This window comes from Salminus brasiliensis, chromosome 21, assembly GCF_030463535.1.
Source record: "Salminus brasiliensis chromosome 21, fSalBra1.hap2, whole genome shotgun sequence".
In the NCBI taxonomy this organism is placed as follows: domain Eukaryota; kingdom Metazoa; phylum Chordata; class Actinopteri; order Characiformes; family Bryconidae; genus Salminus; species Salminus brasiliensis.
Window position 1 is genome coordinate 24240498 of NC_132898.1, and position 17625 is coordinate 24258122.

At 39.8% G+C, this 17625-nt stretch overlaps 1 protein-coding gene across 11 annotated transcripts in view; it reads left to right on the top strand.

The window, feature by feature from the left end:
* cacna1da (calcium channel, voltage-dependent, L type, alpha 1D subunit, a) overlaps positions 1 to 17625 on the top strand; it is an 89870-nt gene that overhangs the window by 65526 nt on the left and 6719 nt on the right. For 10 of the 11 annotated variants that reach the window (XR_011978149.1, XM_072665425.1, XM_072665427.1 and 7 more), the window contains 12 exons: positions 7710 to 7838; positions 8477 to 8542; positions 8833 to 8924; positions 9254 to 9413; positions 9687 to 9814; positions 9900 to 9996; positions 10190 to 10292; positions 10995 to 11096; positions 13014 to 13147; positions 14928 to 15044; positions 15514 to 15896; positions 17223 to 17249. Coding sequence is in view for 10 of the 11 variants with exons in the window: in XM_072665425.1 (XP_072521526.1) it covers positions 7710 to 7838; positions 8477 to 8542; positions 8833 to 8924; positions 9254 to 9413; positions 9687 to 9814; positions 9900 to 9996; positions 10190 to 10292; positions 10995 to 11096; positions 13014 to 13147; positions 14928 to 15044; positions 15514 to 15896; positions 17223 to 17249 (1538 nt within the window). In the remaining variant the exon portion in view is untranslated. The remainder of the gene's footprint in view (positions 1 to 7709; positions 7839 to 8476; positions 8543 to 8832; positions 8925 to 9253; positions 9414 to 9686; positions 9815 to 9899; positions 9997 to 10189; positions 10293 to 10994; positions 11097 to 13013; positions 13148 to 14927; positions 15045 to 15513; positions 15897 to 17222; positions 17250 to 17625) is intronic. The other variant, XM_072665428.1, reaches the window with a different exon arrangement.

Here is a 17625-nt window from a genome sequence, read left to right on the forward strand (position 1 = left end):
TGTCGTAGCCTGGGTGTCGAGCTGTCTGTGCAGTTGTCTCTGAGTCAAGCGTGGCACAGTCGGGCTTAGCAAATCTGGACTAACTGCTGGAGTTCTAGAATTTTGAGCCATCGTGTGCAAGCTGATGAGAATACTAGAACTTGAGTCTGGATTTGTTGAGTCCTGATGTGGATCACGTTAACAGAGGCAGCCAGGCTATGAATGTCTCATGAAAGAGTCTGAAGATGTCTGTTTCTGTTGTGACGACAGTAAAGCTGTGGCCTCTCCTCCTCAGCTTTACTAAACCTGAGTAAAATCAGTAATGCAAAATCCGTAGTTGATTCCTGAATGAGAATAAAGTGGTTGATGATTTTTAATGGAATATTCCACCACTTTTAAACACTAGGTTCACCATGTTCAGTTTCAAATGATTTTTCACTTGCATTAAAAAAATGACCTTGCGTGTTTTAGGTTGCAGTACACAAGGAACACTGTTAAATTCTAGCCAGTTATTATTATGTTTATTCTTTCAAGCCAACCTGTCCAGTGGCTGATGGTCTTTATAAAAGCAACAAATATTGTCCAAAACATGTATAATTTGGTACATTGTTCACATGTTAGGATAGACATTCAGCTGATTCTAATTCTGCACCCCTACCACTAAGAGCACAGTGGAGAGGCTGCCCTGACATCACTACAGCTCTGGATCTGGATCTGGACATGGTGGTCATGGTGTGGTGGAGAGGTGGAGTATTCCACTCATGCAGTGGAAAGCCTTCCTCACTGCTGATGGTGTTTGCTGCTGACTTGTGTCTGTCAATACTGTCAAACTTCACACTGTTGCAACTCCAAACACATCATACCTACCAGAACACAAACAAGCATTAACTCAGAGTGCTGTTGTACACACACTGTTTTTAGGTGAATTGTGGGTAATGTAGGTGATATTATGATCTTAAATAGTTGCTAAGAGTAGCATGAACACAGGTGCAGAAATGTGATTTCAGTAATTAGTGACTATCAAATTATCAAATAAATTTCACTCAATATGGTAATCACACACACTTACATGCACACACCTCTGTTTACAGCTGTCTGAGCTGCAAAGCTGTCTCTCTGGAGTCCTCATTTGTCCACACGTGTTGTGTATGTCCCCAAAAGTGTTTGTACCGTGTTTATGTGGCTGTATATATGTGTATCGTTTGTTGAGTACAATGTTAGTTATATATCTATGTTAGTCTGTGTCCCTATATAGATGTGTATGACTGGAAGCATGTTGCTGAATCTAGATTGCGTTGGTGTGTGGTTGTGGATGTGGTTGAGTGTGGATGTTGTGTATGTGTCTTTGTCTTTTTGTGTCAGTGTTCCTCCTTCTGTATACATGTCTGTCTATGGTAATACGTAGTTGCAGTGTTGATTTCACAAGGGCTTAAATGCATCTTGATTGGTGTATGTTGTATAGAAATGCTGTAAAACATTCTAAAAATCTTATATCTCCTTTTTTTATTAAATTGTTTTATATATTGTAATATGGCAGTTGTTTATTACTTCTTGCCAGAATGTCATGATAAATTGGCTAATAGAAATGCTTCTTACATTGACTTCCATTAAATGTTAAGTTGCTGCTTTGGAGATGCAAGGTTTTTGTGTGGCAGCAGAACTATACTTATATTTATATAAATTAAAGACCTTGTGAAGCACATTTCATCCTTCACTCTGTGTTCTTTGTGGCTTGCTTTCATACTAATCCAACCATAGATATGAAAGTGCTAGATCTGATACAGCACCTTTAGTTTCAGAAGGTTTTGATGTCATAGAACTAAGTGTCAAGTCTAGTCATTCTCATATCTATGCTCTCTGATCCCCACTCAGGGGTATGTGTGCTGTTCACCCAGTGTCAGTGGTGTTTGCCCATCCCCTGTAGCATGCTGGGAAATGTAATTGCTGCGCCACGTGCTAACATTAGTTCATGTTCTGCAGATGGCGCTTGGCCACCCGCTCCATTCCCCTCCGGTTAGTCCCTGCCATGCTGAGTCACTGTGAAGTTTGTCCATCCTTTCTTTCCAGATCTTTCCCATTCATCTCTTTCATTCATCTCCAGACAGAGTGGCCCTAAAGCTCAGAGCTGATGTTACTACCAGCATAGCTGACTGTGTCCAATCACGGTTAGGGAAGCAAACAGAAGGTCCAGTCAAACGTATAACAATAGACTAAGTGTGCAGTCTCAAACAGTTCAGAAAACTTTATGACCAGGTTTGATTAGCCCGATCTACATTTTTATTAATTTAGAAATCCAGTCACAATAGCTAAAAATAAGCCTCTCAGTGGAATGGCTAAAAGGGTGCCTATCATGGAAAACTAGAGGAAAGTTGGATGAAGTTTGAATTCAGTCCATGTGAATAATATAGGGAGGCTAAGACCCTGTTTAAACCTGGTCACTTCATTTAACTAGTGTCTGGGTTGGATCCTGATAAGATGTTAGCCACATGCATTTACACTTGGTAGTCAAATGCGTCTCTAGTTAGACTGACAGAATGTGCGAATTCACTAGCTGTGCTGCAGTTATTATTGGCATTGCAGTTCAACTGGGAAGAGGGGTTTGGTTGTTGAATGCGTCTTGAAGAGACAGATGTGTTTACATTGCTACAATGTGGCTCAAATGGGTCTATGACCACCTCCTGAAGTGATTTGCGTGATTGGATTTGTATCTGGTTTAAATAAGTCTAAATGAGTGCGTTTACACTTGCATTTTTATGTGGCTTGGTCTCATCCAGATATTCTATTACTCAAAACACATTAAGTGACCAGGGTAAACGGGTCTAAGCTGCAAGGTACAAAGTGTTAATTCATTGCTTTTTTGAGGTCATGAAAACGTCTCCAGAGGTTTAGCCTCACCCTTTCACTGGACTGCTTTCATAATTACAGTAAATACAAGATATATCAAGCCAATAAAATACAAGCCAATCAAAACAGTTCCTTTACATATATCAGTATTAACAAGTACAGTAACAAGCACAGTAACAAGCACAGTAACAACAACAGCCTCTTAAATTAATAAATAGAATTTGGTTGGAAAATATTACTGTTTCATAGAAGACCGCACTGCTAACCAAAACCAACACATTTATATATGTCTGTCTTTAGGCTGCAGGCTGCAGCAGTTTAGCCTATTCATTCAAATGGTAAGGAGTATTTACCTCAAACTGCTTTTTGAAGGACAGCCAGAACAGAACAGAGGATGTTTACATATGGTCCATACAGAAAACCATAATAATTATAAATATAATTATAAATATAAGTGCACTTCACAAGAGAAAAGTTGAAAATTGGTCGTTTGCGTGACCAAGAGAAAAAGCATTTAGTGTGAATTTAGGATCCTAAACTAGAATAGTCTAAAATCAGATCTTGCTTCGGGTTCAGGTCCACTTCGGGTTTACTGGGTTTACTGGGCTCCAGTCAGTTGAAGGGCCCCAGCCCAGCTGGAGTTTGTGTCTGATGTGTGTGTTGTATGGCGTGTGATCGTGTCTGTCTCTGTTTTACCTCCCTCCAGTGAGCTTTTAGAGCTCAGATGAGAAAGAGAAAGGAATCATGGGTAGAGCAGGTGTGTAGACTTCAGCCAGGCTGCATGACAACTCCGTCTCTCGCGCTTTCGGCTCTCGTGCTTTTGTTTTTTTTTTTTCTCATTCTTTTTTCTGTATCCTGTATTTTTCTGACTTTATCTTTTTTCTCTGTTTTTCTAGTTTCTCTGTGCTTGAATTTACCTTTCCTCTGTCTTTTGCTCTTATCTCTCTGTTTCTTCTTTTGCTATGGACTATGCTTTTGAGCTTTCTCTTTATGATTTATTCTCTTTCTTATCTTTTGCTCTCATCCTTTCTCTTTCTCTCTTCTCTCTCTGAATTTTGTATTTTTTTTCTTTCCTGTATATTTTGCGGTTTGAGTTTACTTACTGTTTCTTTCCTCACTTAGCCTCCCCTCTTGCACTGGTCTGTGAGAGCGCCCCCGAGTGGTGTCTCTTTATGCAGGATTCTGTCCAACATGCATGAAGATGCTACAGTGCCTATGACTAAACTCAATTCCAGATTTGTTCTGTTGAGAGAAAGAGCGTGAATGTGTCTGTATGATAGTGTATTTGTGTGTTTGTATCTCTGAATGAGGTGAGTGTGAGTGTGTGTGTGCTTGTTTGAATGTTAAATGCTTGTTGGCTGTTTGGCAATGCTAAAGTGCATGTTCCATCAAACGCTGCGGCTAGGAAGTTCTAGAAAACTCATTCTGCATCTTTTCATTTTTGCACATTTTGTGCCTCATAGTTCAAAAACAGTGCACTCACTGTGTAAACGATAAGGATGAGGGTTTTAGTACTGGACTGTTAGAGAAGGGCCTTGTCTGTCTGGAGTCTGCTGTGTTCCCTCTTACAGAAGAAGCCTTTACTCTCTTTGTTGTTCCTAATAGATTCTGTTCTTTATTTGTGTGTATGGTTCTGTATGTGTGTGTATGTGTATGTTTGTGTAAGTTGGCAGTTGTAAAGGGACATATGACTTTGTATAAGGTTACAGCAGTGTCGCTGCTTCGTCATCATCATCATCATCATCATCACTGTCATCATAACCGTCAACATCAGAGTCACAGCTGAGACATCATCAGTGAGAGAGACTGACCGTTTACTGTTGGGGCGTGCAGGGTTTGTCTCAGATCGAGCATGCTTAGACCATAGGAAATGATAATGTAAAAATATATGTGGTGTTAAATTCCAATCAAAGTATTTGCTTGTATGACTTTTTACAGCTTCTATAAGTTAATTGTATTATTTATTACATTGCACCTTAGTGCTGGGTGATATTTATCTTTGTTGTAACTGTGTCAAGTTATTCCCTTTTACACCAAACACAGTCAGTGGCCGTGTCCTAAACAGCACATTCCCATAATAAACAGTGCAGAAAATAGTAGGGATGTCCTGATTACTTAACTATGTAACTCTCTAGTTAAATAAAGTTACAAAGATCGTCACGCTATAAGTTCTTGCACATCTGTAGATTGTGTAGAACAGCCGCTGTCAGTGTGTACCACTATACACTATACACATACAAAGTGATCTGACTGCAGCGTTTTAAAGTCAGACTGATTATAAAAAACTAAACACACTATAGAGTTTAAAACCATAATTTAAAAAGTCACTACCAAACAAGGTAAATCACTTAAGAATTTAGTCTGATTTTAGAAACTGTTACTAAAAATTCAGTAATTATACTGGAGTTTACTAGTGCATATTAGCATCTTACCTAAGTTGTGTGGTTGTGTTATTTATAGAAACACAAAGATTGAATCACATCGGTATAGATTGACAGTCAGCATTAAAGTGATTGGATCGAGGGGCAAAACAACTTGATCGGGACATCCCTATAAAATTGGAGGTGCACTGATTAGTGCCTGGTTCCAGATTTCTCCTGGACACTCCCAGTCAGTGTGTGGAAGTGTTCGATTCCATCAGCAGCTCACTTGATTTAACATCATTAAGCACAATCAAACCTGGTGTTGGATGATCACTATAAATAATACTAGACACCATTGAGGAGAGCTTTAGAGATGTTTTAAAGAACACAGTGATGTAAAACTGACTTTCTATATGAATGTTATTAGTGCTTATTCCAATATTGGTTTTTTACTGAGTAAATAAACACTTACTACCCAGATGAGGAGCTTTTCATTGTGATTTTCAGTGGTGCCCAAAACCACAGTACTGCATGATAGAAAAACAAACCTTATGTGAGAACAATGTTTTTATTGCTAAAAGACTCCAATTTAATGTATCCCTCAGCACTATTGCAGTTTCATAGTATCATAGTAAGAAATTTACACAAGAGAACACTTCTGGCCACTACATGGTTAGCATGTTGGAGGCATCTCCTCATAGTGTAATTACTAATGTAAAATGCGTTTTGTGCTCAACACCATTACGTAACATTTAGAAGATGAAAAAAGTGTAAATGTCTTCAGTCATCTACACAAAGTGGGTCTGATTTGATCATTCAAGGTAATTGAGTGTAGACCACATTGAAGGAAATGTGTGGACCTGCATATCCATGTACAGTACATGATGATTTTAGTGCATGTCTGTTTGGTAACCATTCGATCTTACTTGTTAGATGTTGGGAATGTCGTTTTTTTGTCGCTTAAGCAAATGCAGTCCTGCTGTTCTGTGCTGTTGCAGTGTGTATGCCCTGTTTGTCACATTAGTGTCCCGAGTCATTTACGTAACTCTGAGGTTGAAGTAAGGTTGTGTGGTAGTCCTGTGTGTTACATAATCCCCCATATGTTGTGTGAATATACTTGCTGTGATAGTACCAGTTTTGCTACAGTCATTATGAGCAGAAAAGGGGAGGTTGGTTTTTTTTTTTTTGTGTGTGTGTAATGAGGTTGTCCAACATTTTGGTGAAAATTGTGCTGTTGGCATTCCTGTGCAGTGCTGAACGTGATGTTATTTCCTGTCTGTCGGTAATGCTACGTTAGAGTTTGTAATAAGTTGTTGAAGTTGTCTGTTGTTTAAGTAATGTGACAACATTGTGAATGAATTTGAAGGTTTAGCAGTCTGCTAAGCTAATGTTGTGTGTGTATGTATGTATGTATAGATGGATGTGTGAGGGTGAGTGATTAATGCAGCTCTTTAATTTTAAAGCCCACGGAGGCTCCACAGGTGGATGAGTCGGGGGTAAGAAACTCCGCCCCTTACTGGGCCTCGACTGTAATTAGAGTTTACATTTTTTTATCAGGTTTCCGTTGAAATTCTGTCCTAACAGCTCAGTCTTTACTGTATAACCTCTGATATCTCCATCCCTCTTCAGACTTGTGTTTCTGTCTTCATCCTTTTTGCTTTTGGCTTTGATTTTGTTTACCTTTTGACTTAGATTTCATTTGGGTTTGCTTTCATGTTTAAGATTTCTTGCTCTATTTCTTCGTTTCATCGTTTACCTGTTCTTTGTTGTTTAATGAGGGAAAGTGTCACCCAAACGTGGCAGCGAGTGTGCAAGTGTTCAAGAGTTCAAGTGTGTGTGTGTGTGTGTGTGTATGGGTGGGGTTGCTGGCCCCTCACGTTTGTAGCGCTGACACTGCTGCATGATGCGGGCCCCATGGGGTCAGGTTGGGTAAGGTCATGATCTCAGGTCACCCTGTGATTTGTGGGGTTTGGGGCCCCTCCGTACAAGTCGCATGCAGTGACTCAAGGTTGAAAGAGCCATGCTTGTGCCGATGCGTGCAGTTAAGTATGGCTAGGTTTTTTTAAATCCAGCATGCCCCTTCCTCCTCTTTCCTCTTCCTGTTAGAAGGACTGCCTTATACGCTGCAGGTGCCTGGCAGTGCTGCACTTCTGGCCAGTTTTAGCCACTGCTTAACGATACAGCCAAGATCTATACTCAATTCTACCATCAAAAAGGACTGAACATTTAATAAAATGCACTAAAGTTACCAGACTTAGATGGTTCAGATAAATTCACATTTATTTATTTAGTTCAGTCATCTGTCATCTGTCATCAGTCCAAAATCATGTAACCAATATCGTACTACCAATCCAATATAAGGCCACACTGTGTGTGGCTTCTGCTGGCTAGATAGCTGAAGCATAGCCAGGTGCTTTGTTGTCTTTTTTCTTCCTCTCTCTCTCTCTCTCTCTCTCTCTCTCTCTCTCTCTCACTTCCTTTCTCTCCTGGTTGGTGCATTGACTCTGGCTTCTTTCCCTACAGAACACAGAAGACAGTGCTCGCATCTCCATCACATTCTTCCGGCTGTTCCGAGTGATGCGATTGGTCAAACTGCTTAGCAGGGGGGAAGGCATTCGTACACTCCTGTGGACCTTCATTAAATCCTTCCAGGTCAGATTCCTCACCACAGCCATCATAACAATATCTGAGTTGTAGTATTGCATAAGTACACTTGCATGTTTGAGGAAATTCCAATATAAATAAATGTACAAACAGTACCACAGGATACAGTATGTAAACAGAGTACAGTAATAATATTGTTGTTGTCCATTTTTTTTTTTTTTACTTGTAAAATGTGAACTGTTAGTTGTTCTTCAAAATCAGTATTCCATGATAGAAACCAATAGAAGAGACCAATAGAAATACTCCAAAATGACTTGGAATACATTCTTTTTACATTGACTCCCATTTAAATGTAACAAGGTTTTTTCCTTCTCCTGTAAAGTTGTTTTGGATATACGAGTTGTTTTGGAGTCAGCAATGATATATATCTATGTATGTAAACTTAATGTATAGCACATTTGTAACAGTATAGATAAGCAGGGCAAGACTGGAACTCAAGACACTAGATTAGAGATGGCATATTTATAGACAGATAGACAATAGACAGATCTGGCATATTTACAAACTAGTGAAAGGATTATCAGTTACTGTTGTCCTTAATATGCTGATAAAACACCTACATCTGCAGATCATCTCTGATTATATAGTATTAACTCTAGTCCTGTATTTATTTCTGCTTATCCCAGGCTTTGCCATATGTTGCTTTGCTGATCGCCATGTTGTTCTTCATCTACGCTGTCATTGGCATGCAGGTGAGCTTGACTGATTGTAAATTTAGCTATAGAAAACTGTATCTACTAAAATGGGATAAATGTGTGCCTGTACTGTCTCCACTAAGCTTTTTACACACCAGTCACATGTAAACAAAGACCATCGGACACGGATAGCAGGCTGCAAATGCAGAGAACTGTTTAAATATTTCACCTCTAAACTTTAAAATGATGAAATCTGATGATCGTTTACTGAGAGCGACTTTCAGTCTTTTCAGCAGTTTCAAGTTGGTGTTTTACAGTAGACGTTATTGGTGATTTGTGTGTTTCAGATATTCGGAAAGGTTGCCATGGTCGATGGGACTCACATCAACAGAAACAACAACTTCCAGACTTTTCCCCAGGCTGTGCTGCTGCTTTTCAGGTTGGTGTAGATCCCACACTGATCCTGTGTTAGCTAAAGTTTTTCCGTTTCTTGTTTTTGTCCTTTCTTGTCTTTTTTATTTTACATGTTGAAATATCTTGATGGAATTTAAAGTGCAGTTTGGGGGGTAATTAAGTTACAAACCCACCTGAAAATTCCAGAGTGGGTGTTTAGAATGTGTTTTTAGTACCTATAACAAATATGACATACATAACAATACATAGACTATACTGAATAAAGCCTGACTCAATCTGGAGGAGAAAACATATTTAGTAATGTATCCTGTTTACATATATGCATATGTGAATGCATGTATGTTGTGTGTTTAGGTGTGCCACTGGTGAGGCGTGGCAGGAGATCATGTTAGCATGTATGCCGGGTAAGCTCTGTGACCCAGAGTCGGACTACAACCCCGGGGAGGAGATGACCTGCGGCAGCAGCTTTGCAATCGTCTACTTCATCACTTTCTACATGCTCTGTGCTTTCCTGGTACACACAAACACATTTGTCACTGATCTTTAATTGATCTTTTGTTCTCTAGAGCTTAATCCCAACTTTATTCCTAAGGTTGGAATGATATAATTCATATTCTGAATAAAATCTGAATGGTCTGGTTTATGGATTATTAATTATTATGTGTAGTCCAGGTCTAGGCTTAATCTGGGTATGGCAAACCAGCCAAATGTGTTAGAATACGATTTCATACTTGAGTAGTTTTTTAAATCTCTCTCTCTTTTTCTTTTTCTCTCCTTTCCTCTTAAGATCATTAACTTGTTTGTGGCTGTCATCATGGACAACTTTGACTATCTTACCCGTGATTGGTCGATTTTAGGCCCACATCACCTAGACGAATTTAAAAGGATATGGTCTGAATACGATCCAGAAGCCAAGTAAGTATCATGTGTGTGTTAAATGTTATTGTTTTAAATTGTGTGTACTTACACATTATTAAATTATTCTCTCTTTTTCACTTAGGGGAAGAATAAAGCATTTAGATGTAGTGACTCTACTACGGCGCATTCAGCCTCCTCTGGGCTTTGGGAAGCTGTGTCCTCACAGAGTAGCATGCAAGGTAAATAGACAGACAGACAAAACACAAATTTTAGTAGTTTAATAGTTTTTTATAGTAAGGATTCTGTGGCTATATCTAAGGGCAATACTAACCTTGCAGTGTCCAGGTTTAGGTTTTTGTGTAGTGTATTATGTGTATTAAACACACATTCAGTAGATTTAGTGAATTAATTATGTATCTCCTTCTCTTTCAGCGGTTAGTGGCCATGAACATGCCCCTGAACAGTGATGGTACAGTCATGTTCAATGCCACTCTGTTTGCACTGGTGAGGACCGCCCTGAAGATCAAAACAGAGGGTGAGCAAACACAACCGTTCGTACATGGAAAACCGAGTTTTGAATTGTTAACCAAATTGTTGTACTGACAAAATATTGTTTGTCATGTAAACACACATGGACAGTCACAGGCACATTAATACTAATACTGTTAGTCCTATATTGTGTTTTTCTCTCAGCACCATTGGGCCAATACGAAAACTTAATATCCTAAACCAAAACAGTATACATAGTAAAGACCATGGAGGCCCATGCCTATTTCCGAACTCATTTGTTTTGTATACTTGATAAATGAGTATTTGATTAAGAAACTTGAAATAAGAAAGATGAAACAAGAAAACAAGTTGGGCATTTTCTTTGTCTTTGACTGAGTGTGGACTGCAGAGAATGTAAGGTCCCAGACAGCGCACTAAATTTAATGGCTACATTTAAGCAGTGTTGTGCTTGAAAATATTCCAAATGCATTTAAATTGTGGTAGTGTGTTAAGTCGCACAGCATAAACACGAAAATACATTACTAAATCAGCCCAACCAGCAAGTGTAGCTCCGCTCTTATAGTGATACTGGTGCAAATGATTAATATGCCCTGTCCACATACATAGACAAAAGCACTCATACACACACAAATTTACATAAATGAATACAAAACATGCAATCATCCACAATCCACACACACAGACATTGGCAGCAGTAAGAGTGAGGTGCTGTGTGTTGTGTGTGCAGGTAATCTAGAGCAGGCTAATGAGGAGCTGAGGGCCGTCATCAAGAAAATCTGGAAAAGGACCAGCATGAAGCTGCTTGACCAAGTGGTGCCCCCTGCTGGCGGTCAGTCACCCGAGCCTGTGCCCCTTCAGACCATGCGGCTGACATGCACACACGCATACATTCTGTTACTGTATTCTAGCAAATTGCCCCCCCACACACACACACATACACACACCAGTTTTGGCACTGCTCTGGGTTTTTCCTGCTGTTCTATGCTGTTGTTTTCCTGGTTGAATCTCTGCAATGTGTGTGTGAGTGTTTGTGCGCGTTTGTTCGTGTGCGTGTTTGTGTGTGTGTGTGTGTGTGTGTGTGTGTGTGTGTGTGTGTGTGACACCATGGTCTTTTCTCCTGTTTGGCCTTCTTGCTGCGTCCAGTCCGGATTCTCGATGGCGTGTGTGTGTGTGTGTGTGTCTGTGTGTGTGTCAAGGTATGAATGTGTTTATGTGAATGTATTTGTGTGTGTGTGCTGGGCTTTGGGCTTGCATGGCATTTCAGGCATGCTACATCTTTCCTACTAAACCAGTGTTCTTTCTCTTCAGTCTTCTTTCTTTCTCTCTCTCTCTCTCTCTCTCTCTCTCTCTCTTTCTCACTCTCTGTATGTCTCTCTCTATGTTTCTCGCTCCCTTCTCACTCACTGTGCTTGAGCTTTTCCACAGCTTCTGTTCCTCGTTCACTTTTGTATCTGTCTATTTGAAAGCTCTTCAGAATATTCTGAAGCAATTCTGTTTTAGGGTGGTGGCATGGAACTAGTGTTGCCTCTTCTTTCCAAACTCTGTCCCCAGCGTGCTTGTTTAAATAGTGACACAGACCCCTGCTTCAGAATGATTCTCACACACACACACACACATAATTTAAACACATATGCGTGTGTATGAGTGGGTGGTATGACAAAAATTAACTAAAATACATTGTATATATATATGTATATTAGGGGATTAAGAAAATATTAGGGGATTAAGAAAATATTGATACATCAAAACACAGTATTGATTTTTAATGAATAGTTTATATTTGATTCAAAAGACTTGCAATATATAATTTATCTTACAGTGTTGCAATATATTATCACATAATGGGATGATCAGTTTACAGACTAGTGTGGTGTGTTATTGTTTTAAGTGTTTGTTGTGATTTAACTCATAATAATATATGAACAACTCACCTTCATATTACCCACCCATACACGCAGAACCAGCTGAAAACCAAACGTGTAGTTATACACAGACACACTCACACACATACATAAAAGTGCCTTTTGCTTGCTTGCATGTGCTGAGTAGAATTTACAGTGGCTGCTTGTGCAGCACTTTATAGATAATTATATACAGAATGTTAGCGAACTCCCATTCATCCTATTGAGAAATTATTGATTCACCTCAGTGTATATCACAATACCTACATTTAGAGTGATGTTACTATTCACCTTAATGGGATAATGTAGCTTAGCCTCAGTGTATATAACAATAGTTCACCTTTAGACTGTTACCTTTAGAGGCTGTAGCTCACAATACAGACATTCTTAGTGCATTATTGATTTCCATTATCAGTAAAAGCAAAAAAATATACATCATTGATTTCTTTCCAGTGTACCTACATTTTTTAGCAGCTAAAGTCATTAGGTTGAATGGGATTTGCCATTTTTCCCAACATTCTGTAAAAGTAACTTCATAGCCGATGCTGCAGAAGAGAACATTTTAGGCAATGACAATGACAATTCCAGTCATTTTCTATAAACCCTTAAAGGGCATGTTAATATTAAGCTTTGGAACTGTGAAAGAAACTATCAGAAACACATTTTTGCCGCATTTCAGATCAATGACCAGCCTTTTATCAATCATGTCTGCATAAAATTTTATCAGAGGGTCAGAGGATGAAACACTACAGGACTGTGTGCCAAGGAAATGTGTGCGAGTGTGTGTGGGGGTGAGGTAGCATGCTGACACAGGAGGCGCATGTCTGTGTGGTCTGTTCGTCCAGATGATGAGGTAACCGTGGGGAAGTTCTATGCCACCTTCCTGATACAGGACTACTTTAGGAAATTCAAGAAACGTAAAGAGGAGGGACTGGTCGGAGTGCATCCCGCACAGAACAACACTGCCATCGCACTGCAGGTGAGACACTCTGGCATGTCTGATTGTGTGTGTTGTGATTTGTGTGTGAATGGGGTGAAATGCAGTATGCAACAAATTATGCAGTATTTTCAGAATTGCACCATGTCAGAAGGATTGTGTGCTTTAAGGAAACGAGAATATCAGGAGAAAGTTTTCTTTAAGAAATGCTAATGTGATGCTAGTGCACTTTGTGTCACTCATTAAGAATGCATTCACACCCACCTTGTTTGATCTGGACCTTCAGACTTTTCAGCTTGGTCCAACCAAAATTTCACAGCAGATGTGAAAGGTGCCTCGGTCTTTGGTCCGGACCAAGGACCAAAATTTGGTCTGACCATAATAGGTGGTTTCATGGTTGGGATTGTTTGCAGCGTGAAAATACTTCTCTGCATAGTTTGAACTTTCAGACCCATTACAGGAAGTTGAGGCAAGCTATCATCACTCATTAAACAACAGAAGAAAAAGAACTGGGAAAGAAGTAAAAAGGAGCAGGTGATTAAATAACTGTTGCAGGACGTGTTCGTTCACTTTGTGAATTGGAAATAGTCTTGAGTTTGAGCTTGAAGTTAGTGGTGCTGGTAATAATGCTGTGATATCAATAGTTTAGTGGAACCAGATCAGTCTGTTTTCTCCAGGAAAGGCGACCCACCGAGCTGACAACACAAGTCAGATCTGACATCAGATTCTTGTCCCTCTAGAAGCCAATCAATGTCAAGTAAAGGGAAAACAACCCACAATAACGGGACATGGGTAGATTGTGCAAAATTCTTTAGTGCGTTCACCGGATTCTAACCCCATCAAAAACATGAACCTTGGTTTGGATCTTGGTCCAGACTTTCAGGTGTGAAAATGCCCTATGAGATGACCAAGTGCACTCTGAGCATGCATGTATGGCTACTAAGGAAACTATCTGGAAAACACTATTAGTGGATTGACATACTGCATGCCTATGTTTTCTTTATAAACTTGAATATTAATGTGTCAGTGTGTAAAAGTGGTGGTGTTTTGCATATATGTACATGTACATGTTTTCTGTATGTTTGGTTTGTAGTCCACCTCCACCTCCTGGACTCCCTTCATGTCTTCATTGTCTCTATACACATGGCCACAGTGCCATGAGTATGTTCCTCAGTTTCACTGCCCTGCTGTGCATTTCTGTGTGTGCTAAAAAAAAGAGGGGATTGATTTATAATCTCCCTTCTTTTTTCTGTGCATTTTTATTTTTATCAGATTCGATCTTAAAGTTGGAAACAGCTATAAATAGTGATAAAAGGGTTTCAGTGATTAATAAAAGGCCTTCAAATCTTTTCATTCTAATATTTACCTATAAGGTATCAGTGTAATCAATACCTCTGGATGAACTATGTAAAATTTCCCGTTTGTTGGAGTATCACCTGTAGAGAGGTAGTTATTGCGCACCCAAAAAAGTCTACAGCGTGCAAAGTCCTAATTAATAAGGCGACCCCCCCCCCCCAACTTTTGGGTCTTTTGTGCGTCTTTTAAGTTAACATCATTTAATTTTCTTAACCTGCAGATACCCTGAGGTCAATGTAAATGTAATGTAGTGTATAAGGGTTACATAAAAGATGTGGTGTTTACCCTTTTCATCTCACACACTGTCCTGTCTGGCACTGTCTTGTCGAGAACTGTCCGTGTTGCTGTTACTCTTGAGCAGAGTCTTTTGACGGTGGTGTGTGTTTATTGTGTGTGTCTCCGTTCAGCTCACAAAGCTTCTTCGAATGAGCCAGTTCTTAGCTCTCCTGTGTTGTCATGGTTACAGGCTGGTCTCCGTACGCTGCATGATATTGGGCCTGAAATCCGCCGTGCCATATCATGTGACCTGCAGGATGAGGAGCTAGTAGACTTTTTGCCTGAGGAAGACGAGGAGATTTATAGGGTAAAGGACTCACTTTTACAAGCTCCTTCTGCACAATTGGTCAATGTCACAATCGCTGACTCTTTAGTATTTATGAAAGGCAGGTTGTTCTTCTGTCCAAGGGAATTTCAGAAGGATATTTTCCTACTGTTGATGGCTGTAAAGCTTTAAGGGTACAACTGGATTGCATTGATAACCTTGTTTAGCTAATTTCACTGAGCCTATAGAAAATGGTGAGTTTAGTTATGACATGTAACTGTATTTTGGTTTATACCAAAAGTAGCTTAGAGAAGACCTCAGGATATGTCAGTTCATCAGATTCATTCATATCATGAACCATTAAATCAGCTTACCAACTTCTTTTTACCCATTTTGTTATTTTTAAAAAACAAAAGAGCATCAACTGACTAATAAATAAACCGGTGTAAACAAAGCACTTTGTGAGATCTGCCAGATTCATGATTTCATGCTCATGGATGTTTATTAACAGCGAAACGGCGGCCTTTTCGGCAATCACATGAACCACATCAACGGAGACCATCGCCGAAGTTCCGGTCATCAGACCAATGCCACCCAGCGCCCCCTTCAGGTCCATCCACCCCCGCACTACGCCCACATGGAACAGCCAGTGGGCCGGCTGGGCCGCGCCAATGCCATGGCCCACCATAACCATCATCACCACCACCATCATCACCACCACAATTCCTACGGCAAGTCTCCCAAGTCCACCAACATCAACCTCAACAATGCTAACGTCTCCAGCCTTCCCAATGGAGGCCACAGCCGCTACTACCAGCACATGCCTGCAAACGGATACCCAGGATCATACTACCCCGGCGACTATGAAAAGCCAAGGACACCACACGGGCAAAGGTGAACACAAACTAATAGTGTAATCTCTGTGTTGGATTCTGTGGTTTCTTTTCTGAGGGTTTTTGGGCACTTTCACACTCACACAATATTTAGTCCGTTTGATTGGAACCCTGTGTTGTTGTTTTTTACTCCCTTGATGCAGTTCATTTGGTGCAATGAGAACACTGCAATTGAACCAGACCAAGTTTGTCTTCAGATAAACGCTTGTCCAGTTTGATTGCAGTGATGACACAATTCATCCTGATTGCGGAAAGAGAAACAAACACACAGTGTTTGTGATCAGTGAATGAAAATTTCACATAATTAAACAACTTTCAGTCACACAGTTGTTTAATTATTCAATTTCTTTCATGCTGCACTTTAACTTATGCAGCACGAAACCCAGTTGGACCAAATAGACACACGACAAAAATAAGAGCTGGACAAGCAAACGGACTAATAGGTAAGAAAGTGCCCTTAGGGTATAGGGTAATGTTCCACTTGCTTCCAAAAACACATGTTCATATAGTTACTACAGATAGCGTTACATTTTTCAAGGGTATAGGATATTTCTGCTTTCTGTACATACAGTATGTGAATGATATACCTAGTAGTGAAGATCAAGTAAAGTGACTCTTAAACTGTTCACACATTTCACTCATTGTCCTTTGTCATTTCCCTTAAATCACTGTTTGTGCATTAGATATGTCATAGACAGGGACGGGGAGCTCTGGGACTGCAGGACCAGATTATTGCACAGTTTTGTGGGTTTTTTTCCTGCTCAAGCACACCTGATCCAACTCACACATTAATTACCATGTCTAGTTAGTGTGTTAGAGCTGGGAAATCTCCAAACTGTGCTGGATGCTGGCCCTTAGTTGGTTTAGATACTGAGTAAACCTAGGCAACAGTCCATTAGATTGCCACTGTATTGAATAGTTAATAGTTAATAATTACCTTTTGAACAGTTCCACAGAAAACAATACCTTCAGTCATTTCGGTTCAAGGCCTGTCTGTCTTCCTACTTGGTATTTTCTGTACTAACCTGTGTCATTTTCAAAGTCATATTCCTGTGGTACCTTTTTCCACATTCATTCAAATGGATTCTGTCTTCTGCTTCAATTCAATTCAATTGCTGAACGGCCCTAATTCAGAATTTAGCATGCAATTTCTCCCATCACCATTCTTCCACATATATAATAATGCTGTATATATTATATATACTGTATGCTATATATGCCATCCCTTCCTTTTCTGCTTTCTCCTCCTTCCTCTCTCCCTCCGTCTCTTTCTCTCCTTCTTAACCGAAATGCTTTCTCTTAACCATCTCTCTGCTTTCTGGAGCAGAAGGCGCTACTATGAGACCTATATTAGGTACGTTTCACGTTAGGCCATGCACTTCCCTATAGCAGGTAACAGCATATAACATGGATAACAGCATTGTTGCTAGTGCAGGCAGGCACTTTCTCCTTCCCTGTTGTTACTCCCAACACAGAGCTGTTGTAAAAAATTATTTATTTAAGAAAGTATACCATCATCTATTGGACAATCAACATGAATCTTTAGGGGCTCTGTGCTGTGATTGGGTAAAGGAGGGAAGAGGGAAAAAAGACTATGGCTTGCTGTGCATGTGCCTGCTAGACAAGGAAACTACCACTGATAAAACGCTAGCCTTAAAGGATGACTCCTTTGGAAAGGTGTAATTTACAATACATTTTTTGAATCTTGATTAACAAATACAGAGACATTG